Source organism: Spea bombifrons, chromosome 8, assembly GCF_027358695.1.
Source record: "Spea bombifrons isolate aSpeBom1 chromosome 8, aSpeBom1.2.pri, whole genome shotgun sequence".
Lineage (NCBI taxonomy): Eukaryota > Metazoa > Chordata > Amphibia > Anura > Pelobatidae > Spea > Spea bombifrons.
In genome coordinates this window covers 28,284,691-28,312,560 of record NC_071094.1, presented here as the reverse complement: position 1 = coordinate 28,312,560, position 27,870 = coordinate 28,284,691, and the positions used below count along the sequence as shown (strand labels likewise).

General features: G+C 35.8%; 1 protein-coding gene across 1 annotated transcript in view; it reads right to left on the bottom strand.

Moving 5' to 3' along the window:
* TENM1 (teneurin transmembrane protein 1) overlaps positions 1-27,870 on the bottom strand; it is a 243,912-nt gene that overhangs the window by 149,962 nt on the left and 66,080 nt on the right. Inside the window, exons 3-4 of the mRNA XM_053473912.1 lie at positions 22,220-22,480; positions 10,698-10,739 (exon numbers count right to left, since the gene is read on the bottom strand). Coding sequence (XP_053329887.1) covers positions 10,698-10,739; positions 22,220-22,480 — 303 coding nt within the window. The remainder of the gene's footprint in view (positions 1-10,697; positions 10,740-22,219; positions 22,481-27,870) is intronic.

Sequence of the window (27,870 nt, the reverse complement as noted above, 5' to 3'; positions counted from 1 at the left end):
CAGACTCCGGAAAATATAGCTTTCAACCGTTAAATTTAAAACATAAGAGTTTATGGCCCCCCAGAAAAGGGTAACTTGTCAGTTTTTGGCAGTCTGTTGTTTTTCCGCTCAAGACTGGAGTAGAAGAGAAGAAAACAGTAAAAAATAAATAACCAAACGCAAAACGCAACTACTGTTCTGCACAGATGCATTTCCAATATTTGAAAGGTTAGTTTCCTTGTTATTTTATTTATGAACTTTAAAATGTTTGCTTGTCTGTGAGAACAAACTAAGGATGCATAGCATTTTCACATGTAATAATCCTGAGATTATAAACAAAAACTCATTTGGTGATCATTTTTATAAACTTTTTTTTATATAATTATTACTTATCTATAATATTATTTCCAGCAAAATGTTATTCCAATATACCACATTTTGGTGTTAAACATACATTGTTTTAGCAGTAAATAGAATAAGAGCGGTGTTTGTCTCTATGCACAATTTGGATAGACAATGTAGCACAGGCTTTTACTCGTCATGCCTACACTTTCTAAAATAACATTCAATAGGTAGAAAATTAAATCATACATTAAAGATAAATGGTATTTCTGATTTTTTCCCCCTTTTTAGTTGGGACCAGGCAAGAGTTGTTTGCGACGGTAGTCAAAAAGTGTGGAATGTATGATAAATATATATATATATTATATATATATATATATATATATATATATATATGTATATATACACACATATAACAATAAACATTAGTCTAATCATTCACAAGAAAAAACACATATTGGTTAGTTAATAAAAACATTGGATTGCAAGTTCTCACAAATTTACAACTGGTAGACTGAAGCGGCATATCTGTTGCTATAGAAACAAATGCATCTAACTCATTTATTGCTGGCTTAATATGTATCCATTATGGATAAAAATGATACGTGAAGACATTAAAGGCAAAAGAGAAAGAACCCATATGTGGCCAGCAAATTAGATCAACTTTCTGCAGTTGATCTATATGCATGAAAGCTTTACATGTTTTTTTTTCTGCCCCAAAACAATTACTGTATTTGCTCGATTATAAAAGATTTTTATAATCTTTTATAATCCCCTTGTTTTATATTCCAGGTCGTTTTATAATCAGACCTCAAATAGAGGTCTGACTACAAGACTAAGATCCAGATCCCGCGCAGCGCTGCAGGGGACCCGGATCCACCTCTGGCAGCCTCTGCTCCTGCCAGCACTTCCTCTGGGGGCTTGTATGGTGGAGCGCCGGCGTGACATGAACTTCCGGTGCTCCATCATAGAAGCCCCAGCCGTTGTCTGCGTGCATCTGCTTCCTTCTCCCTGGCAGCCGGTGAACGTCTGCGCGATGCACGCAGACAACCTTCGCTGCTGCTAGAACTTCCGCCGGGGCTTCTATGACGCGCAGATGTCCATTGGCTGCCCCCACTAGACACCAATGAGTCTGGGGAAGCATCGGGGTGCACAGAGTGGCATAAAGGAAGTTACAAGGCATTTCAGTAGGAAGAGTGGCATATAGGGGCTTAAAAGGCATTTCTGTAGGCATAGTGGCATACAGGGAGTATAAGGCATATATGGGGCAGAGCAGCAAGCCTGGGGGGCAGATGTGCTTAACTGGGGGCAGGTTGGCAAATCAAAGGAAATAAAAACAAAAAACAACATTTTTCTCAATCATAGTTTTTATTAAATATCAAAACTAGTTTGCATGTGAATTAATATTTACTAGTAAAACATTTTTTCATTAGGGCAGTCTTATATTCAGGCTTTTTCTTTTTTTCCTAAATTAATATTCACATTTTGGGAAGTTGTCTTATAATCAGGGTTGTCCTATAATCGAACAAATGCGGTATCTATACCTTTGGTTGCTGTTATGTTTGCGTAAAAGAGAGATTGATCATTGTTTTACTAAGAAAAGCAGCCGTTGATATCTACTCAGATAGGAGTGACAAGTCCCTTCCACTGATGCATTTAAAGACATTTTATAACATTATTCTATAATAATATTGTTAAATGTTAACAATAAATGTAACCAAGGTTAATACCATAACGGTACTAAAGGTTTTTCAAATGTATGATATTGTAAACTGATCTTTTTCCGAGATTGGCTTTAACACTGCCAGGTTCCAGTTTATGGTGATCTAGTAAATACAAACCAGCTACCCAGTTAGACAGATCTTTTGGACCACCAGGTAAATGCTCTAATAATATATAAAAGCATTGCCACATATGATAATGTTATAGCAGAAATGTCTAGATTGGTTCTGGACAGTGGCAGAAATGCTGTTAAGGTTTTGGTCCCAGTCCAGTCCTACATGCTACTCACCCTGTACCCTTGTGATATCATAATCAACCATGTATCTTGAATCAAATAAAGGCTCTAATTTCGCATTAATATCAACTGAAGGCAATATCAATGGGAATACCAAATTTGGCTTTCATGCCATAGACAGAATTTTGAATTATCCTTAGTCTGATACAATTTAGAGGTCTTGGCAACAAAAGCAGCATTGCTAAAGGATATTCCATTTGGACAAAAGTGGAAAATTGCCCATCACATAGCTGGCAAAAAAAAAATGTTTGCCTTGGCTATGATCGACAAGGAAGAAATGATTTAAAATCTAAATGGAATTTTCCAAAAACAGTATCTAACTTTCATTGCATTTCTGGGCGCCAGTCCACAAACGAAAATACATCATGGAATTCAGGAGGATACCGCAATAAAATGGATACAAGCTAAAAAAAAGGATTTCAATTATAAGGAATGTCTAGCCGTTTACAATTGTACTGTGTTTCCAGAGTCCATGAAAGAATCAGGATATCTGCTTAATCTGTTGCGGAAACAATAGCTGTTTGCCGTGAGTGACTCAAGAAGTACAAGCAACATGGCAGGAGTTCATGATCTTCCCACCCAAGTACATCTGGCTCAAGTACAGTTTCCAGAAATGAGTTGTATACTAGGCGACTGTTTCATTTGTACGTTACCCTTTATAACTTTTTCACAGCTTTTAATAATTGCAAGGAGTCAAAAAACATACATTATTAGGGGAATAGCAGGAAAAAAATTAAATTAACAAGGGTCTATTCACTAAAGGGAGAGCCTTTCAATTTCCTTACATCACAATGAAGGGCCAACACTGAGATGTTTCTCCAAAAAGAAGGGCTGAGCTGGCCCTGTACAATGTATAATTCAATGGGTAAGGAGACTAAATCTCACTGACTTATCTATGTGAACTATCCATTATACAGAGCCAGCTCTCGTGCAAGCTGTTAACTCTTCTTTTCCTGAACAGATCCCTTTGAACAGAAAGGAATCAGAGAAAGCGAGGACACGATGAACACCATTCATCTATAGTGTATTCTTAAAGTATGAAGTTTAAGAGTAACATGTTTGAAGACATTGCTATTAGTTTGATCCTTCTGCACTGTTTTTGTTGTTGTATGCTAAATTAATATATTATGAATTGATATAGATGCCTCATATTTTTTTAAAACAAGCGTTAGCACCGCGCTTGTTATTTAATTCTTGCCATTTGTGGGATAATACCCCTTAATGGTAAATTATTCAGAATACATCTGATGAATGAGCCAGATAAATAACTTACTTCTTAGTGATTCAGCCACATTGAACACCATGAAATCAAATTTCTCATTGGACGGATACGCATCTTTTACTGCATTTATTAGCTATTTTAAGCCACAGAATGGCAATGAGTCAGACAATAAGAGAACTGTAAATATATCCACATGATTATAGTAGTCATATTTAATTTATCAAAATATTACCGCACCTGTTAATTGTAGCTTAGCCTAAAACATATTGCTTTATGTTCCATTGTGAATCAACAATATAAGGTCATTGCTTGATTAGCTTTAATTATACAGTTGCTAAATACACCTAATGTGAATTTCACAAAATTGTTTAGTTGTTATATCAACAGAATGTTCATTTCCCTTAAAAACTAGTATTTATTAGCATATATTAATATTTTAAATAAAGGATACTCAATGTTTTTTTTTTTCCAAAATGAATGTCTTCAAAACTTTTAAGTTAATTCTGCCTATTATAGGTGTTAATGTGGTAAGATTGTTTTGGGAAATAGGAAACAGATAAGATTTGCATTTAAAATGAACACTTTATACTTTACTGTTAACAGTACAAGGTAGGAATGTAAAGAGGGAATAGTAGCAGAAAGACAATTACTCTGTATGACCTTGTAGATGGCTGATAAAAAATCACAATTCAATTCAATTTAAATGAACCAAGTAACATATATGTATATATGTATATATCTATATCTATGTATATATCTATATCTATATATTGGAATAAAGCTATTAATATTTTTACAGGTACTGTTTTACCTAAGCTACTAAATATTAGTATTTTATATAAATATTTATATATTATATAAATAAATTAAGCATTGGGATTAATGCAACTAATAATGTTGAATGCCTGAAGTGTATTCAGTGATTTAAACGTTGCCCTTAACCCCTTCAGGACTGGCCTTTGCCAGTCCCTTGAAGACCGCAGTATTTTTAAAATATTTTAATTCTGTGCTCGTGATTCGCTTCAAAGCGATCACGTGCACGGAATTGAGGGGGAGTGGCTGCTACGGATTGCTGGGGACACCCAGCGGTCAGTAGCAGCTGCCCCTCGTGATCCCATCGCTCATAGCGACGCCGGATTGCGCATCATCGATGACGTACCTGGTACGTCCCGGTCTGGCGGTGACCTATGACCCGGAAGTACCAGGTACGTCCCGGTCTTGAAGGGGTTAAATATTATGCAAACAAAGGTTTATCTGAATCCTGTAGTCATGTGACAGAAAGAAACATTTTTTTAGGGAACCAGGGATTATATGATGCATGGCAGTGACAATGAACTGTGGGTTTTGGGCAGAAATAAATGCAGTGCTTCATTCTTTAGTATTTATCTGACAATCCCTAACTCTGGTAGTTCCGGAGATGAGGTATAGATCTGGGTTTTTAGGGGCCATGCACACAAAAGGACCTTGTCTCTAGTTTGTGTTAGACTTGGGCAAACGTATATTTATTTAATTATTAATGCAACATTATAACAATTTACCTTATTGGCAATGCTATATTTCTTCCATCCTCAAATGGAATACCATGGACTGATGATGGCCCCTAAGAAGCTGCTCATATTATGTACACTTTTAAATGATTGTTTGATCAAAGCTATTTGTACAGTTGTGCTCAAAAGTTTGCATATCCTGACAGAAATTGTGAAATGCTGGCATTGATTTTTAAAATTATGCAAAAAAGACTAGTGATCATATGAAGCCATTTATTATCACATTTTAAAATCCACAGGTAACCTCAGGAGAAATACAGGCTGCTCTGGAAAAAGACAGTGGGGTTGTTTCAAGGAGCACAATATGACGATACTTGAACAAAAATAAGCTGCAGATAGAAGCCTTTACTGCGCGAATCCCACAAAAAAGCTCAGTTACAATATGCGTGACACCTTGACACACCTCACAGCTTCTGGCACGCTGTAATTTGGAGTGACAGGGCCAAAAAGAGCTTTATGGTCACAACCATAAGCCCTACGTTAGGAGAGGGGTCAACAAGGCCTATAGTGAAAAGAATGCCATCCCCATTGTGAAGCATGGTGGTGGCTCACTGATGTTTGGGGGGAATCTGTAAAAATTGATGGCAATATAAATGCAGCATGTTATCAGAAAATACTGGCAGGCAATTAGCATTCTTCTACACGAAAGCTGTGCATGGGACACTCTTGGACTTTCCAGCACGACAATGACCCTAAGCACAAGGCCAAGTAGACCCTCCAATGGTTCCAGCAGAAAAGGGTGAAGGAAAACATGAAATGTGCTTTACATCATGTCACCACTACATCAATGAGTTTAGGATACAAAATGAATGCCCCAAATTGCATAGGGGTTTCAATAGCTTAGTATTTACCAATGATTATTCACAAATGTACAATTGCCTGGTTAAACAGATACTTACTTACTCTATTTAACAAATGGTAGGTAGGGCCATTGCCTGGAGAACTCATCTGGATATTTACAGGTACGATGCCCAAGTGGAATTAGTAAAATGGATATTTAAACAATGCAAACTAGAAGCAGTAGTCGTTGCTCAATGAAAGACAACATAATTATTAGAAGGAGAAACCATAATAAATTAATGTTGTAGCATAACTATAGAATATAATGTATAGAATCTAAATTTTGTTTAGGACGACTGCAATAAATATTCCATACCATCTAAATTTCTTCTTATAGTAAAGTCGCCAAAATAGTTTGTACAATCTGAAATTCCATAGCTGTATTACCATTTTTTTCAGCAGAAACACATCATTTTACTGTTTTAATGATTTTTACCAATTTATATTTCATGTTTAGTACAACAAGCTAAAACACATCTTTCATTAGAACTATTGTTTATATTTCCACCATAACTTATCTCCTAGAGCACCCTTTTCTTTGAACTTTGGGCACAAATTGGCTCTGGCAAAGATGATAACTCTGTGAAACATAATAAGTTGACCCAGTCAATAAGTCCACAACTAAAGGGACTTCTGTTTCCAAGCAAACGGTATTGTAGGGGGTAAGATTAAAGGGTCGCAAGTGCTACAATTGCAAGTGCTACCTTTTGCGATAACAACAGAGACCCCTGAAGTGCCATTTAAAATTATAAACGATAAGTAAAACAATATAGAAATTAGTCAGCTTCAAATAATGCAAATAATGTCTAAGGTACATAATGCCTAATGTACTTCATTTTGTATGTTCAAATCAGTTTGGTAATAAAGGATTCTGTTTTTTGGATGATTATTATTATGTAGTACTTACGCTTTGGATTTGCAGGGTTTAGAAGTACCATTACCTAAAATGATGTTGCTAACAGCCTGTTCTGGTGTCTTTAAACTGCCAATGCTGATATAGTTATGTAAATTAATCTTTAGATTTTAAAGTGGCAACTTATTACTAACATTAAAAATATTTACTTAGACTTGAGAGAAGCAATACAAATTATGAGTCTTCCCATAGTGGAACAACGCTAAAAACATGACTTTAAATGCATCATTTTAATGAGTAATTGAAACGTGTCTTTCTCATTGAGTCAGCAACAGATTGATTTTATTTAAGTTAACTTGGGCAAACCAATTAAAAACTGTAATGCCTCACCAATCAGTCACAGGCTAATAACATTTTTGTTTCCAGGATTCTGGAATACCAGGTTTAACAGTTTATGATTTTTCACTTCAGAGTTTATTGGTAAAACAATGAAAGGAAATTTAATATTAGTCTCGTGAGATACTAGAATGTAGCTTACAAGTATTAAAAAATTCAGCATTCTCTAGAGAGATATACAGTATATTGTAGACTTGGGCACCGGTGGAGTCTTCGTGTTCTACTTCGTGTTCATCTTCGGGAAAAAAAGTCATTGTGTTCTACGAATATTCGCGCTTTTGTTTCGGGTTCAAATATTCGTATACATTTTTCTCTTTGTTTTCTGCCGGTTTTCTAGCAGCTGCACTTCATTGGTTGATGCCAGACAAAGCCCCTACTGGTGACCAATAGAGTCACTTTTCTGGACCTTTAAATCATAGCGTGTTCCTACGGATTCCTGTATTAAACCCTGCTATACTACAGAAGACTTAAGATATGCTAGAGGCAGTGACCTGTATGGGGGAAGGGACCAGCGAGATTAGGTAGGAGATATTTAGGGATTTTGTCTTAACTAATAAGATAGCCTAATATATATATATATATATATATATATATATATATACAAATACATATATGAAGAAATGAAGATTCTTTGTGTTGTGCGTCTTTGTCTTCGGGATTGTTTCCCCGCCGCCATATTTGTTTGTTCGTTAATCAGTTTCAACAACAAAAATGCAACATGTTGGTTTTTATGTTCTCTACAATACAAATGCACAAGTCTATTTTTACATTGTAAAGCTGAAAAAATACTTTGATACAGATAAACCCAGTCCATTCTTAAAATGTGGTCATCATGTGCAGTGCTTTCCAGAGTGTTACTGGCCTTGCTGCAAAGAATGACATTCTCTCTTGAGAAAACCGGCTCCTCCATTTGTACTTGTAATTGGCCTCTTTTCCTGAAGAACCGTTTGAAAAATAATGTGCTGTTTAACAACGTGCATTTTTACAAACATACCCAACTGGCCATGTAGAAGGAACATATGCCCATCAATGTGAGCAAGAAATATTAATGCAATTAAATATGTGTCACTAACATTTAAATGTTTTATCAAATGTGCTAGTTAGTCTGTCTTATTTCTGTTATAAATAGGACCCACAGACCCATCTGCCTTTTTATGGCCTCTTTGTCCTTATGCTCCATAAATCCCAAAGTCTGTTGGTATGACTGAAATGTAAGTACAGAGCCCGTTGATAGTGTAGCGGCTCGTCTGTGAGTAATAGCTGTGCAGCTAAGTGAGACCTCCCTGACCCATCAGCTGATACACAGCTCCATTACCGGGAGTCCCGTTAATCAGTCTTTAGCACGATTTCATGCTATGGGTTATCCTATTTTCCCTACATGTTTTCCAGTGGGCTAAAAATGAGATTATATTTTCCAAGAATGTCCTGTTATGTTCATATGATCCAGACCCACTATCAGATTTGATGCATGCTTATGCAGAGCTGATGTTCTTATTGTTGCATATTTTATTATTTTTCCTTCCCTATCTACATGTGTTATTGCAAATACCCTCTTCACAACTTGAATAGATCATGCTTTACTTAGAAATATTTAGAAATAGAAAGTATTTTTGGGGGCTTTTTTGGTCAAACGACTTGTAAAAGATTTGGGGTGTAGGGAGACTAAACACTCTCTAATAATTACCTAGCTATTTTCATTCACTCATCATAACCAAAAATATTCCTGCTTGGATATTAATATATCTTTAGACTCTTTCTTACAAGTGAATCCAAGTTAATGAACTAAAAAAAAAAAAAACTAATATTATACATGCAATACAATAAAAGTAAATGGTAAGCTCCCTGAGGCTCATAATGTCATGGCTTTATTAGGTTACTAGGATAAGATGTTTTACACAAACACTTGGTTATCTTGCTTTTGTAATTCGGATACGAGGTCTGCCTAATGGTAATCAGAGAGAATTACCTGATTATTCTTTCCGATGAGTGCCGCTTCTTTCGTATTTTTATTTTGTTTTCCATAGGTGTCATATTTGTAATCTCAGCAGGTTACTTAGCTTTGGTTACTAAATAGGTTTTTGTTACTTGGAGCAGAAAATTAGCAACTTCTGCGAAAAACATATGGCTTGTGTAAGGATGTTTTGGACCATTTGTGGCTAATTATTTATACTGATTAATATCTTGTGTGTCATCTACGTGATTACATCGCATGCTGCTACATTCAGGTACCAGATTCCTAACAGAGGATTATGGGTAGGTGAAAGCACAAAAAATAATAAAGTTACCAGTTATGGAACTTTTTGTTATAAATATTCCATGCATATTCCTACTAAGCATAGGACAAACACAAAGGATATAAGAGTATGGTGGGAGCTCTTGCTTAACATCTTATATAAGAATCAGTAGGAAGGATTTTCATCAAATTTATCAAAGGAGAAAAATAAAAAATAAACAGTTACTTTTCTTAGATAACCATTCATCAGCATTCTACATCGATCTTGTACTACTTTAGCAGTAACGAAAAATGGATATAGCCATATTAGTTAAAGTCTATAGCTTTTATCGGGCTAGCATGGAAAAAAGTAAAGTAACATAAGCCTTTCGGGACCTCAGAGGTCTTTGCTTCAGATGAAATCAGATGGGAGGTACCAATAACGATACTGGACTTAAGAAGAAAAATCCAAAAAACAAGTATTAAAGTTTGTCCGTGAGACACTCTTATTGTTGTTGTCACAGTCTCCTGCCACTAAATCTGCTTCCTAGAGACAGAAACGCAATGAGTCAGAGGACGGATGCAATAACTTGTAGTGACAGCTTCCACAGCGGGGTCTCATCATTCTTTTTGACAATGTGCATAGTGACACTTATTAAAGGATGGATGCTATTGAACTGACCCGTCTGAAAAGATCCAACATGCTATTAGACAATAAAAGACAATCAGACCTACCCATGTTGTCACAATACATCTAGCAGATGATAGAAAGACAATTTACATCTGGCAGTTAACAGAGACACGTCAAAGCAGTGACACTTTAAATTAATACGGAAACCCAAATTAAAGTGGAAGTGAAAGTTAATAAAAAGAATAACAGTGCTTTGTAGACTAAAACATACAGAGGGTTTAACTCATACCTGCAGACTCTCCGTTTTTTATGAGAATTCGGCAAATTAATATGGTCATTTTCATTATATGTGGTCAGTTCTTCAGTAGGTACATTTATAATGTATAATATATAATGAGATTTATGTAGTTATGGAAGTAACAGTAGCAAAGAAAATCTGTATGGTTTTGATCATCGAGACTAAAGAGAGTTAGCACATATGAATTATTTACATGTCAATCTAGACACAAAGACAAGCAATGAACTGATGAGTTGGTAATGGGCAATGGAAAACAATATACAGTTTCTTAGTCTGGTGGTTAGAAAGAGAGAGATGTGCTATTAACTGTTACTGACATCATGTTAGGAAGGAAAATATTAAGCAGAAAACGGATCTTACTTTTTGGTGAACAGGTCCCACAGTCTAATAGTCTAGTCCAGTCTGTAAGATAATCAATACATTGAATTCATTCCTTTGCTGAGCCATTATATTTATTCAATCATAAAAACATTATACATACGGTAAAGGCTGGATAGGAGAACAGTCCTGTACTAACAAGAAAGTACAAGGAGGTAAAAGTACAAAAATAGTAGATAAGTAGATCCATGAATGGCTCCTTTCATATATCTTAAAAAGTCTTCATATGTCATTTAAGTAAATAGAAGAGGGCAGTGTTGAATGCCAACACTGGGAAGGCCCTCAATTTACAAGATTCAGTGATGCATATGATTAACCTGTTAGATGTATGTTTTGACTATTTTTACTAATTAATAAGGTCATAGGTCTACCAGGACTGTTTGGTCTAAACAATTCAGTTACTCTGGGAATCATGTGCTCAATTCATCAAAGTTTCTTCAGGACTTTCTCATTTTACCATTATACTAAGTTGGTCTGGTTAAGCGGTTCAGTTATTTATTACAAATTTGGAAAAAATGTCTCAGCAATAGTCGCTTAATGTCTAACTAGACCATGGAGAAGAGGAAGATCCTTTATAACACTGAGAATCCCAATGACACAAGTGTGGATGTGCCGTGGAATAAGCAGCAAGACTTCATGAGAATTAGATGTGATGCTACAAAGAGGTCTGATGGCTACTTACTAACAAAGTTGTCTACATTCAGACGATTAGACATGAAGAAGCGAGCAGAAAGGTTTGAAAGCTTACTTTATCTTTTAATATTCCACCCCCCCCCTCAAACGAGCATACTTAAGAATGCTTTTTCACCATTCTTATACATAATTGGAGCACATTTTTTTTAACTAATTCACACGTTTATTTCATATTCGGTTCTGTGAACTGAACATTTACAACATTACCCATGCAAATGAGACTAATTTGATTCTAGGTGCACACCTTTAGCAATGAAGCAATGTGAAGAAGGATTTTACATTTGTGAATTTAGCCATAAAGAAAAAAAAAGAAATGCTGTTGAAAATATTTAAGTTAAAATAGCTAGACATCATGTCCAGTGATAATGCAGTCATAAAGAACACATTTTTGTTTGTCTGTTTTGAGTTGACATCATTCAAGCCATCATACCCACAATAGGGTCACATCAACAAGGTGACCCTAAATCTCCTGTAATACCTTCGTTTTCTATAAATGGACAGGAAAATCATGAATTAATCTCTGAGATTAAAGTCAATTCAAGGAAGGAATTCAAAGATGTGGATTTATCAAATGCCATCATCTTTTGCATGCGTTGCTCCAATGATGTATTAAAATATTAATCAAATAATCTTATTGAACTGACATTTTATTCTCGTAATATTTAACTCATTTTGAAAGCTGTTGCAACACAAAATTGATTGACAGGGTTGAATATAAAACAACCCACCTTTACCCAGTGATCAGATTTTCACTTCCACCAGTGGGCTTTTTAGATTTCCTAAGCATATATACATCTTCAAGCCAAGGCTTTCAGAGTGAACAAACACATTTAAATTCATCTTCAAAAAAATGCCTAAAATAAAAATTTCATATTCTCTGACCTTGAAAAAATGATAGGAACTGAAATAACTGAAGAAACAAAAAAAATCAACACTTGCTCTTGTCAGTCGTTGATGTATAAAGATTCATGGCAGGTTATTATAAAATATACCCAGGTACTTCTGCTAGAACAAATGCGAGAAGTGGTTTTAGCATTGATACAATTTGTAGAGAAGTGTTTGGTTCTTTTGGGTCACAGATCTACAAACAAAGTTTCATTGCCGAGGGGAATTGTCATAAAAAATCTCCCTTGGTTTATTGAGACAGATGAATGAAGAAAATGCTGCTTATCAGAGAATCGATGGTGCATTCAAGTGACACTAAGTGTTTCTGGTCAGTGTGATATTTCCTTGCAGCTGAATAGCGGCTGAAGCTTTAACAATTCTAGGTGCCTATTCAGTGTCGCCACACATGTATATGCGCATAGTTTTGAGTTTGTCTATCTGTCTACATATCTCACTATACATTGAATAGTCCTTCACAAATGACCTCTAAAAGGTACCGTCGCACCAACTTTAATGAATTTAACGCATATCTAGCAGATGGCTACGTGCTAAAGGATTGCGTTAGCCACGAGCTCCCAGAAAGATAGGTGGGGGACACTGATGAGTGTTTGCTCACAGTGCCAATGGTGAGTCGAGGCTTCTTGCATGTTCTTCTCTAGTGTATAACCCTAAAAAATGTTCTGCCCATCTGGAAGTAGCTACAGTAGGTTTTACTGTTATGTTCAAGATAATACACACTGAAGATATGATAGATAGGCTGGAATTTGAGGGGCAAACCCATAAACAAACAAAGTATGAGATACACTCCTCACTATCATTACTCAAAGGAAAACATACTAATAAATAAAAATAGAGACCATTGTATTTGCACTCTCTAGTTTATTAATGTAAGGGAACAAAAATGAATATATCTGCCTAGCTGTGTGTTTGTTAATGATGATGGGTGTATAACAAAATTAGAGAAATTAAAAAGGAAAAAGAGGAGTATCTGTCCAGTGTAAATAAATCCAAATTGAGTACTGTCGATTCAAAGTCTAAATATGGAATTTAACAAACTATCTTCAGATCAAGTGTAGTCCAATGCCCCAGGTATGCCAATGTTTCCAGATGTTCAGGGTCTAAATCATTGGTGTTTGGTTAGATTTTACTTTGTAATTTTTTTTTGTTTCTTCTTTCCCCATTTTGACACCAGTCACCATTACCCAGTACATAGCTAGAGGGGGTGGGAGATGCATGTTGGAAGGGGCAAGCAAAGATAAGAAGGAAAAAAAGGGGAATTAAGGGGAGTGGGAAAGGTAGAGGAGGTGGACGCAGGCTGCCCGCACCCCGGGCCTAGCCACCCAGCCATAAATTTAAGCCAGTAAAACCAGGTGCAGCCATTACCTGAGAATCCATTCCCTAAAAGAGGGAGGGGGGATAGGCTACTCTAGTGCTAACGGGTCAATGCTTTGGCAGCTAACACCAGGTGCTAGATGTCCAATTTTTTCCAACAATGTCAGGAAAGTCTGGGTTCAATTCCTCCATGAGGAGCCCATACAAAAGAGAGATGCCATCGGTCTGCATAACACTTCAAGAGTCAAGAGGTCTTTGGACAGCAAATACTGCAGTCTCTCATTCATCAGTATCTTTCTCTTTGAATAATAGTAGTGGAGAGTGCATATCATACATTGTTTGTCAAAAATGACTGTAACAGTTTCCAGAAGGAAAGAACAAAATCATCGCATAGAAGTCATTTGGTGGAGGATAACAACAGAACTCATTGTAAACGAGTTTCACAAAATCATATAAATGTAGCATTCTCTTCATAAAGCTACTTCCATGGTTACAGGAACAAATGCCTCTTATATGTATAATATCTTGTATTGAAAAAGAAATAAAAAGTGAAGCATTAAAGAAAAAAAGGTTAGTATAGTCCTAGTTTCCTCAGCGTATATTTTTAAAAGGTATTTTAAAGACAAATTGCAATAAATTTGAAATGGCACATAAATGAATTTGAGTATGCACATAAGTGATGGGGCTGGGGGGCTGGATTAAATGCTAGAGAAAAAATAAATAACTGAATAATAATTGTTGCATAAATTGGAGGGAAAATAAATATGTAGGCCTATAGATATATAGGCCCTATATTATAAGCAGCAATAAAACGTATGACTGCCCTTATTTTATTTTCGTGTTTGCAATCTATGTGAGATTTGCTAATAAATGGGACCTGCCATTTAATCCAGTCCAGTGACTTTGTGAAATTATGGTTGTTGTCTTGGCAGCATGATGTTTTGACAGTTTAACCCTGTTGTTGCAAGACAGTGTTTTCTTTGCTCAAATGACTTAATGAAAAGAAGAAAAATGTAGTGATTTTGTTGGTTTCCTCCGTAAACGTTGTTGAAGGTGAACAAATATTTAGAACACAAATGCATGCATTTTATATCGATACACCCTTATAGTGGTGATATTATTTCAAAATGCACTCGTTTTAAGTCTGAAATCAGGGAAACCGATTGACATGGGATATGTGCATCATATTTAGAAGGAGGGAATGACAATTGTATTTAACGGAATGTATGTCTGCTTCAAATGTAATATAACAATATTCAACCACCTGATGTATTTTACATTGGAGAGTATGTGAATTAACAGTTTGGCTTCTAAAATTGGGCTTATTCATTACATTCCATTAATAATAAGATGTTCACATAGTTAAACCTTTGAAATGCAATGGACTACAAATATTGCAAGAATGATGTAAGATACTGTGCTGATTTGATACGAAGTTCTTACTACTTGCAAGGGCCAGCCTAACCATATAGGCAACCTAGGCAGCTTCTGAGCTGGCAGGTTCTTTACTACCTTACCAGTAGGTTTGCGCTGGGTACCAAATAAGAGCCAGGCTTATTTCTTTACACTTAATTTTCAGTGACTCATGGTACAGCCTTCATTTGTCAGTGGTGCAGCTATAGGAGTAATAAAGCAATGGTCTTTGTTATGTATCTATGGTGTGTGCGGACGAGAAGGAAGAAAGAGAGCAGAGTCTTCAAATTGTTGTTCCTAAAAGCAATTGTCCTGTTGTTCCTAAAAGCAACTGGGTTGTTAACCTAGTGAAGCCATGCTAAAAATGAGACCTGGTCCTTTAACCTGCAGGATACTACAATTGAAAAGGTGCAGTAATTGCAGTTATAGATGTACCAGAACAACCCAGAATGCAAATTACTTGTAATTCAACAGGTTAGTAAAAATATAACATTGAATCCATTGTTATTGTATTAATGCCTAGGCTACAAATGAAGGGATACAATACACATTTGTGATGATTCAGGAAGCATTTGGACATGTGAAACTAGTTGTGTGGTTTTATAAACTTTTAAGACACAAGAGGTGATCGTGCTCCCAACAGAGATTTTGTTAAGATGTTTAAACTTAAAAAAATCTCTGTTGGGAGCACAATCACCTTACGTTACAGGAAAAACATGCAGTTTACGTGAATTGGTGTGCCTGCCATCCTGGAGGAATTCAGCAACACCCAAAAAATTTGCAGGGGCACCACGTGATCCCTCTGCAGTTTGATCACATCTGCCGTATTAGAAGGCAGCATTGCTTGGCCAAGATAGCGGCACCCCCTTCTGCCGGCCAGAACTAATGAAAGTAAAAAAGGTTCCTAGAGGTTCTGTCCAGACCCTCCTGCTGTCAGCAATACAGGGCAATGGAGCCCTGTTAATATAAAATACAAAAAATATAAAATATGATGTCACCATGGTATCATAAGAAGAACCATCCAGTTAAAAAAAATGTGAGAAAAAGGTCAAATATTTTCGAATACTAAAAAATATTAACAAATAAAAAAAAACACCTGGTATCTAAAGAAAGACATGAGGGAGAAGAAAGTTACAGCTGAACACAAAAACCCCAGCAATGTCACAAAGGATACAAAATTTCAAAAACAGTCCAATCCCAAAAGTGTTAAATGGATGTTTACTTTTTATTTCAATTGCCCTTCTGTGTCCCATTTCGTTTTGGCTATCCATGGACTTGCTTGATATCTGCACACCAAAGGGTTTTATTCAATCATCTAAGGAACCTGAGCGAAGCAAGATCTACTACCAAAAACTCTCAGCCCATAGAAACAGGGGATAGTATTGGTCTGGATTACAGGAGCTTTTTTTTAAAGTTGTATCTTTTGTAACACTATTACATAATGTATAATTGTTGCTTTCATCCTGAGATATCATGTTTGAAGATCTATATCCCATTAGTGGAAATTATCTTTTATGTATCATTATATGTAGCACACTTTGTATTTGCTTTTTTTTACATTTGTGATAAAACAAAGGTATATATATATATATATATATATATATATATATATATATATATATATATATATATATTCTTAAAATTGCTTATATCAGACTGTTTTCTTTGTGTATAGTAAACCACTTGTAACAAATTGTTCAAAATCCATTAGTCAGCCTAGGTGCTTTAGAATGATATATACATATAAACCACATTAAAAAATGATACTTGTCATTGATATATCTTATGGTAGCACCCCCTATCTCGATTTAAACATTTATTTTAATAGCTAGCATCATTTTCTACCTTGATAGAGCTCTGTGCTTCCTTGCACTTTCCTTAAAATGTCTTTAGAACCCCTCTGACAGCTAATCTGCTATAAACCCGCTAATGGATTCTGAAGATTGAGCAGTTCTTTTAATACTTTCAACACCAAACTGACAGAATTTTTTTTTATTATTTACTGTTGAAGAGAAGTGCAAAGTTGGTCATAAAATACTTAACCCCTTAATGACAAAGCCTGTACATGTACGGGCTCAAAATGCATTGTTGTTTACAGACCGCCCATTGTCCTTAAGGGGTTAAAGTATGTGGACGTTGTTAGTGGTGTATTTTGGATGAATGCTGCCCTACGACTGATCAAGGGCAGATCTCCAGATGCCACCAGCAAAGGCAGTAAGGTGTTAATTTGCGAGCACACGTGGTTTGTCTTCTCCCAAACAGGGCATATCTATATCGGTGTATCCATATGTCAAAGCAGGCAACATTACCAAACAAACATTCTTTCAACTAGCATCACATACTATATGCTATAAAGTGGCACATTATACATTTTTGGATTTCTGGCCCTGGTGGCAACTTCTTCTTCTTTTTTAGCCTATCTATTGTTTCAATTATCTGTCTATAGCTAAGATAGGAAAAAAATTAACCATATCAACAGAATATACAAATGAGCACTTTTATGAGCACAGCCTTTTGCTAAGACAGCAGATGTAATATGTGCAGCTGACTGAAAAGTATAAACCACAGGAGCAGAGCTCTGGGAGGAAGAAATCAAACACAAATATATAGTAAAGCTACATAGAAAGACCAAAATTGCTGCTGGGCAAAATAATGAGAAATGCATTGAAGTCTGAAGCACATCAATGGTAGCAAAACATGAATGCACCTGTTCACATTATAGAAGAAAAAATAATCAATTTATAAATGGAATGAAAACTTACAGATGAACAAAGATGTGCAGGTTTTGAAAGTAAAACAATACACGAGGAAATAATGTAATGTAACAAAAGAATCCAAACTACGAAGAACAGGCTTATTAAAGATACAGGCTGTGAAAAAGTATATGCCCGATTTCTTCTGTTTTTGTGTATTTGTTTTTCAGATCATCCAACTAATTTTAATATAAGACAAAGACAACGTGGGTAAACACAAAATGCAGTTTATAAATGATTTTAATTTATTTAAGGTAAAGAATTAATCAAAACCTATATTACCCATGTGAAAAAGTAATTGCTCCCCTAAACGTAAAAACTGGTTGTGCCACCCTCGACGGCAACAACTGCAATCAGACGTTTGCCAAAACTGGCAATGAGTCTTTTACATCGCTGTGGAGGAATTTTGGCCCACTGGCTTTAGGTCATCAACTGATGGCCAGGCGTTCTCCTTCAGGATTTTCTAGAAGAGAGCACAAATCATGGTTCCATCAATTATGGCAAATTTTCCAGGTCCTGAAGCAACAAAACTGCCACCACTGTGTTTGACTGTTGGTATGATGTTCCTATTGTGCAATGCTGTCCTTACGCCAGATGTAACAGGACCCATGTCTTCCAAAAAGTTCCACTTTTGACTCATCAGTCCACAGAATATTATTTCAAAAGTCTTGGGCGGTCATCAACATGTGTGTTTGGCAAATGTGAGACGAGCTTTTGTGTTCTTTTTTGGTCATCAGTGGTTCGCCTTGCAACTTTGCCATTTTTGCACAGCCAGTTTCTAATTGTGGAAATGCGAGTGCTGAGGCAAGAGAAGCCTGCAGTTCTTTACATGCTAGTCTGGGTTCTTTGGTGACCTCCTGGATGATAGATATTACTCTTGTTTCTGATCGAAATCCATATTAAGTTTTAACAATATTATGGTAAGGTTTCTATATATACATGCATATTTATTAATATGTTATATACATTTATATAACCTTTCTCTATTTATATAACCTTTCTCTATGTATGTGGTGTTGAAAAATTGAACAATATATCAAACTCTAAAGACAGGTAGATCCATATACAACTATTTTCATTGTCCTTTTAAAATATTAAAATGTAAAATGTAAATGTAGCGAAAACAAACAAATAACAAGGTAAATCTTCCCTGTAAAGATAAAACATTAAAATATATATTAGCCTGAAACCTATGAATATTATTTCCAGTGATGAATGCCAGTGAAATACAAAATTCCGTTAAAGTTATTTCAGTTATTACACTTGTATCTAAAGTCTAGTATTTTTTGCAATATTCTCATTATTTTTGCATCTAGGAACACAGTAATATTGCTTGAAGCAAAGTATAAAAGAGATCATAATTGTTACTTCACTCTGTCCTCTGACATTTGGTATGAGATAAAAGAAAAAAAGCCATCTAGAAAATCTACATGAATACGACCAAAGCAGGCTCTAAACAAATGACAGAATATTTAGAAAGCACAGAAAAACATTCAATAAGAGCCTTTCACCCTGGAGCTTCTGCAAAGCCAGAAGAAGATTAATCGCAGCAACCTTAATATGAGGATATGAAACAGCATACCTTATAAGACTTGAAAACGATGCTTCACTGTGCAAGAGCAAAAAGCCATCTAAGAACATACAATGGGAAACACAATTTGCCAATTTTCTGTGCTTCTTAAAAACACCGGTAGACCAAGGTTTCATGTAAGATTTTATTATTATTATTTGCATTACAAATTTTAAGGCACAGTTTTACAATACGTTTATGGGTTTTGTGAACGTTTGCTCAATACTCCTGTTCCATATATATATATATATATATATATATATATATCAATTCATTTGAAAAATTTACAGTATCTTATATTGCTTACAAATTGTTTGTAAACAATTGTACTCGAGTAATGTAAGAACACACGACAGCGCTTTAAGAGGTGATCGCTTCCCTTATGCTTCTGCAGTATTATTATTATTTATTGTCTTATATAGAGCCATCATATTCTGTGGCGCTTTATAATGGGTAGACAGGCTATAACAAGTAGTCTAGAACATAACAATTTGAAAGAAACACCGGGTGAGGAGGGCTCTGCTCAAATGAGCTTGCAATCTAGAGGCAGATGTTTCTGATCACTATTACACCCCTACCAAGATAAGTATAAAAGATTGGAGCAAGGGTTTCTATACAACTAAGGAGCCCAAAAAACCATCAGATTATGTTTTGTTAATTAAATGTTTTTTTTTAATTAAATAACGTAATTCATATTCAAAACTGCCATACAAGGGGTCTTGAGGGTCATAGGTAACAGGCAACCTTAACAGCTGACTATATGTTAGCATCATCTACAAAATATGAATGTAAATGGGAGACAGTGGGTGGTCACAACATTTCATTGCATTGGATCTGGCTGCTGTTCGCTACAGTTCTGGTACAGTCTAATGAATACCTGCTTCATTATTCCAAGTGGGACTCAATACAATAATAATATTTCCAACTGAATGGAAGTGTCACTGGAAGCACATTTTGTAGAGTAATAGCAGTTGAAGACAGTATATTTAATAAGGTTGGGCTAGGGTGAGTTTTCCTTAGCATATTGTGGCCTAAGTTATCTACATCGTGCTTAAATGTTTGTACCCATTGCAATTATAATGAGTTGATTCAGCTGCTAATTTCCATATCTGGGAACTCTCCAGGTTTGACCCGGAGATTGCCGGGTGAGCGCTGCTCTTCCAGTTTTCCAGGTCGAGACCCGAATCCTCCGGGGCACGGGAGCGGGGTCTTGACACTCCTGCTTCCTGCCCATTTTTTCCTTTAAATGGGGGTGTTTCCATCTCCCATCAGTGGGAACGCCCCCGACGTCAGTGGGAACGCCGCTGACGTCAGTGTGCAGTCCTGGCCACGTCCCGCAAGGGGAGGCTCTGGGTAGCCGAGAAGTTCCCAGGTATGCTAATTTCTGCTTATTAATGTCTATGTAAAGTACGCACAGGACTGAGTCTAGATCAAAGACAACCTTAAAACTAAGGCCTCTTTCCACCGCACAGGCTACAAAGAAATGGAGAACCATTATTTGTAGGTCTAAAGGGAGGACGCTTACAGCGCGCGCAAAGATGACATAATGAGATATATGATAAAATCCAAACACACCTCATATTCTGACTATGGTAACAAATAGAAGAACTATATATTACGTATGTCTAGCAACCTTAAAATCACTGGCCACTGAGTCACTTTATAGAAATTGTGCAAATCTTTGTTAACCTATTATAATAACGCCCTTGCTATGTTATGTGACAGGCATTATTAGAAGGCAGAGTATTCATTTGGATTATATAACATAACTACATAATACACACAGTTCATGTCACTTTTATTCATTCAAAACACGCATAACACTATTCTAATGCATGTTTATGTATTCATTGTACTTAAAGCGTAATGTCCTACCTAGATAATTGACACATCTCTTATATCTACAGAAGATTGCCTTTAACTCTGCTATACGTGCATGCCCCAGGGCCTTAAGTAGTCCTTTGTAACTATAATTTTAGGCAAAAAAATTGCAATTTTAACAAAACCACTCATTTCTGCCATTTCTGTAACACATTTCTGAAACAACTGTTGTTATTCTTTTGATTACATATAGCATATAAAAAGTGCTACATAGACTAAAGGAAAAAAAATCCTCATGATACTGAACAATGAACCCATCTGCCCTTCTTTCCGCAAATTGATGACAACTGTCTTGTCCAGATGTTTCCGAAACACATTCCAAGCTTACACAGACAATTCAAAGAAACAACCTTTCTACTCAGCAATGTATCCAGAAACGCTTGGCACAAAGAACAATATTGGTCTGCTTATGAAATAGGACAGCATAATAACAGGTTCACTGACGCTATGGACGCCAATCCAGGTCAACTCTAGTCTTCAGAAAATGTAACTCCAGCTTTCGGAGGTTTAGCATTTTCATTGAAACCATTTGTTTCTTGGAATGCATAAAAAAATATTTGAACAACTGAGATTTAGATGACAGGGATATACTGTAAGTATACTACACATACTAAATATGTGTTTTATGTTAAACTGACTTGTGTAATGTATTTAAAGCTCCCGAATTACACAACTGATATTATTTTCCTCATACCATGTTTTCTATTTATTGGCAGCTTACATTGTTATCAAATTGTATGCCGGATGGAATTTACGTTAGGTGCCATGTGCATTCGACATTTTGGTAGAATGTGACTGAGCGATGTCATCATTATAGCAGGAATTTGGTATTCCAAAGGTTCTGCCAGTTGAAACATTAAAAACACCGGCGAAAGCAGCTTATAAAATACCATGCAGAAACCCATGTCGGAACAGAAAATACATATGGCTATTGGAAATATTAAAGGAAAAACATATCTTATGGACTTTCGCATTACCATTCTCCCCGTCAGACTTTCTTTCGTGGTCAGTGTCCGTCAGGGATAATGCAGAATTGGCTCGACTTGACATGCAGGAGCTGTGTTCGGATTTCATTTCCCTCATCCACATCCTCAGGGCACGATCTGGCGAAGGAGCGCCTTCTGTCTCTGTATCCACATCAGAACCCATTTCAATTGGGTAGCCATGCTCAGAAACACTGTGTAGGTTGGTCTGATAGCCGGAACATAGTATGTGTGGAGCTTCACAGAATTCCATCTCTGAAAGAAATAAGGACCATGATTCTGTCATAACTAGAACACAATTGTTAGATTATAACATACTGTTACTTTAAGCTGGTGCTACAAATCCTGTCCTTGAAGAACATATTATAAAAAATCTGTATAAATAATGTATTTCTGTCTTACAAAAACATTATGTAATCAATATATTTTTAAAACAATGTACAAAGTTGACAACAATATCAAAGTTGATTTTTTGACTACTATTCATTAATATGTCTTGAAAAAAGGTGTTGATATACTGATTATGTTCATGGCATTTTGGATTTAACAGTGTGCTGTATATACTGTTTCCATCAATTAAACACAATGGGAAGTCATTTTAGCAAATACAAAGATAAGTAAGGCATTTGTTAATCTGTATTTTTAAACAAATTGTAATTTTCATAATTTAACAAAGTGAAATTCACCAGATGAACGACATGGTTGTCTAATAAATGTATAAAAATGTACTACATGATTAGATCATTTTGGTCCTTGAGGGCCACAACCAGCTTCTTAGAATTTTAAAAAGCAAATGACTTAATTGGTTACGCGTTAGAGAAATCCTAACAACCTGGGAAAATGGTGGCCCTTGGTCACATGTCCTGGATTGCACAGGTGAGTCCCGTTGTCAGGGACCTGTCCCAAGTTATGGGCAAGCGACAGGGGGAGCTGCAGAATGACAATTGCGTGAGTAACCTTTTTAGTTCTGGAGTGCAAAATAATCCAAAAGTCCTGTTTTCCAGTGTCCCTTCGAGCAGCTCCACTATTCCACTTTAGAGGGTAGTTGGATTATGGGTCAGTTGGAAAGATTTGAGGATTAGAGGGTCTCCCCTGACTGACCGAGCTGGCAGTGAAATAAATAGACACCAGTATTGTTTTTATTAATATTTATACATTTTTCTTATTATTTTCTTATGGTTTATTGAGAATAAGCAGGGTCACGATGGGTAAACAGCGTGGCTCTTATAATGAAAGGTTTTAATTAGTACAGTTTTCATGACATTATGTCCCCAATGAAGCCACATTCTGCCCCATGAGAAAATGTGGTCACTCCAGCATTAACGCATAGAGATATAATAACCCATGTACCCATGTTTGAAGTGCAACAATCCATGTGATATAATTTGTTGCTGCTACCAAGTAGGCAGCTGAAGAGTTAAGTCCATTTTCATGCCTGTTGTACTTTGTATGCATCGTACTCGCTTTTTATTAAGAGCTATAGCTTCACTTCCATACTCTTTCTGCAGCGGTCACAGTATTTTCCTGCTAATGGCATCTCAGTATCTCAGCAATCTTCCAAATAGCTACATTATGAACAGAATCTGACTTCATAAAAGTGATTTTGTGCTTCTAACTTGTTCTTAATAAAAAGTAGATGCAGATTTGTGTTAATCACAATGCAATCAAAGTATTGGTATACAGCTCTAGGGTATGTCTGATGATTGTGAAAATAACTAGTAGAGTCATTTGCTTCATTCGAAGTTATTTGTTTTGTTTTAGCTTGTACTTCTGTAAGTTTCCCTAGCGAAAGTAGCATTGCTAATAAACAGTATATGTATCACTTTCCATGTAATACACACAAATCAGAAATGGTTCATAATATAAACACCCATATTTTGCCTGCCCAACCCAGGCCATTCCTTAAAAAGATGGGTATGTTTGTGTGTTTGTCTGGGTAGGTTAGAGTGTGTGTCTGGGTATGTTAGTGTGTGTATGTGTGTGTTAGGGGGTATATTAGTGTGTATATCTGGTTATATTAGTGTGTATCCAGGCATGTTAGCATGTGTGTGTGTGTATGTCAGTGTATGAACATGTGCCTTTGTCCGTTTGTATACGTCTGAGTGTGTGTGTCTGGGTATGTTAGTGTGTGTATGGGTATATTAATAATAGTGTATGGGTGTGTATATGTGTGTATATATGTGTGGAAATGTTAGTGTGTGGGTCTGTTAGTAAGTGTGTCTGGGTATGTGTGTGTCCGGGTGTGTTAGTGAAATTGTGTATGTCTGGATATATAAATATGTGTTTGTGTGTGTGGCTGGGTATGTTAGTGTGTATGTCTGGTTGTGTTAGCGTATGTGTCTGGGTATGTTTATGTGAATGTATATGTGCTAGTGTGTATGCATTTGTGTTAGCATTGAGTGTATCTGTGTGTTAGTGTGAGAGGCTGGGTGTTATTGTTGAATATATAGTTGTGTCCGTGTCTGTATATTTGTGGGATCCACTCATGTCTTAATCTTAGCATTCTCATGTTCATATTTCTCATATATGCTCGTGTTTATTTCTTGTAACGTCTACAATTGATGTTCCACACTTAAGTTCTATAGCTTGGAATTAATACTTAAGAAGATGTCAGCGTACTTTGGAAACAGATTGAAAGCATAGAAACATGGAATTTGACAGCTGATAAAGCTCCGTTCAGCCGATCTAGTCTCCCCATTTTTATGCAGCATATGTACAATCCTTGTGAAATTACTGAAATTTTAATATAATAAATATGAACACCCAACAATTCCTTGTTATGTGGCTGTAGTATAGGCAAAAAGGGTATATTAAGAAGAAGGTCATACTATTTGTATGATGTGAGTGAGGACACAATCCCAATGATATAGGAGAAAAGCCATGTTAGCCAGCATGGTTCCACTTGAGGACAATTCTTGATGTAATGTTAAAGAAAGCTCAATCACTAAAGGAAAGGAAGACATTGGCGATGACCTAGCTGGAGCCCACAAGGCTTGTCCATCTTTATCAGGGTTCTACTAATTTAAGGATATTGACCTTCCGGCATTTCTGTTGTTACATGTATAGATATTTAATTTAGAATATGCTACATATGCCATTATATTTATAATTATCAAGATATGAAAACAACCTCATCCTTCCTTACAGCCTTTTTCTAATCTCTTTAATTCATCCTGTCATTCATTTTAGATTACCTCCCTCATTTTTTTCATCCCCCCCTTCTTTCTTTCATTTTTAATGTTTTTCCATTCTTTTTTTCATCATTTGCACCCTTTACGGATTGATTGCTTGTTTCTTTCATTATTTTAATGATCCTTTTTATTATGTGAGTTCCTTCCTCTTTCTTCAGTGTTCACACTCTATTATGATTTTTTACAGCAATTACAATACAATGGTATTGGTGTAGACCACACACAGATGTACACTCATTATAAGCACTTATGTATTGATTATACATCACCGTTATACTTTTATGATAATATTAATCAAGTCTAGCACCTGTAACAACTTGTGGGATTTTCTAAAATCTTTAAGGCAATGCGCCAGGAACACAGTAAAGGTTCTACTTGTCATCCTTCAGGATTTCCTAATTCCTAATCTCTGATTCTTGAATATTCTGTGTTTCCTATAACATTCACAGCTTCTATATCACAATTCTACATATGCCATGTGCCGATAGCCTATAGACTCCTATGCTTTAAGGATCCGAAACAGAGGTTTAGCTGAGTCTCACCCGATATCGTCACAAAGCTATTTAATCTATATACATGGGTTTTAGATGTCTTGGTTGGCTCCATTAATTGAAATATAGATTTTTGGTTTTGATAGTAGCTTTTTTTGCTTTTTATAAATGTATTTAAACTTTCTTTTAAAGGTTAACTTTAAGACAATCCGTCGATTCTAGTCACACAGGAAGGTTGGTAACATTAATTCCAACAACAGCCCATAGTATATTTTGAAGACAATGGGGTTGATTTAATAACCTGATTACAGTGTTTTTTGCAACAATGGTGGTAAAAATGCAGTAAACAATTCAATGGCCTGACTGCATGCAAATGCTACATTCAAACCAATGAAAACCCTGCCCCAAAAGCATTTCAATGAGGTGAGCAACTCAATAATTGATACCTCCTTAGTCATTATCGAGTTAGCAGTGATTCTAGAATAATTGTCTCAACCAATTCAAATTAGAAACATGTGATTCTTCTCATTAATGTTGTTTCTGTAAGTCAAATTGTTATATTATGCACTACTTGTTATGTCCTGTTTGCCCTTTGTACAGCGCTACAGAATATAATGATTCTATTTAAAACAATAATAATAATGATGATGATAATAATGTGTTTATTATTCACAGAACTGGAAACTGAGTGTTTCTATATTGATTTAATACATGGTTGACCTATTTCAGTCTGTTGAACGTTTTCCATCCCAATTAACTGTAATCCTAATTCGCTGTGTCAAGAGGGTGCTCCAACATGGACCATACCACAATATGGTGTGATTAGGTGACATAATCGCATTTTGGCTGAGAACGCTCGTTGTTGTGCATTTAGTCAGGACCATTGAATTGTTCCACACAATAATATACAGAACAAACACTCTTTAATTTCCAACAATGACCAAACTGAGTCAGGCGTACCCATATGTCTAATGCGTACTGTCCAGTTTTGTCTAAAACCAAAACAGAAAAAAAAAATATATTAAAAGATCACAGGAATGGCCGAGTGCATGAGAAATTCTTTCTAAAGTCCTTGTCAATCGAGATACCCTGATGGTAAAACACACAATAGATCTTAAAAAATTGCCCCTCTCACACCCCTTGCAAATTAAACGACACATTAAAACATATCTATAGAATTAATCGGCTAGTTTTCTATTAATTCAATGAGTTCCCGTCTAAACATATAGACTCGTACCATACACAGCAAGAAAAACTCAGTGGGAGGCCCTGTTATAGAAGGCACATAGATACTGAACCATGGAACAGCAGAGGTCAACACAATAAGAGGTCCTGTGCAAAGGTATCTGACCCCAGAAGACATGCACACATTAACTAACTACTCTAGCATTCAGTTGTTCAGATATACCTACACATGGTTTGCCTTCTTTATAATATTCTGGGTCATAAGGCGATTATTCAGGCTAAATGATAAATTCCACTTAGACATTCTCTACAAAAATGCTATCATTTACCCTTATTCCTTTAAACTTTTCACATAACACCAATTTTGCTTTTCACACGAATTGCATTCTAACTTGTGCTGGCTAATTATTTAAATGACAAATAAAATCCTATTTTTAGCAAATATAATTAAATGGTACGCATGTTGTGAAAGTTAAAAGAAAACGAAGCTAAAGCAGAAAAATAAATTGCTTCTACCTTTTATAGATGATACTACCTATTTAAAAAGTTCCAGAGCAAAAAAAAAAAAAAGTTATTATTTTCTCTTCTATGTGTTTCTGAAGCAGACTGAGATGCTTCATGTTATTTGCTTCTATTCAATTGAAGCTGAGCCTCTGGGCTTCAATTATGGTTTGATTATGAATATAGAAAAACAATTAGGTCATGTAAAATATTCAGTCTGACAATTATAAGTGACAGTGACTAAATGACCTTTAGAGCAAGGACCATTATTTGTTGC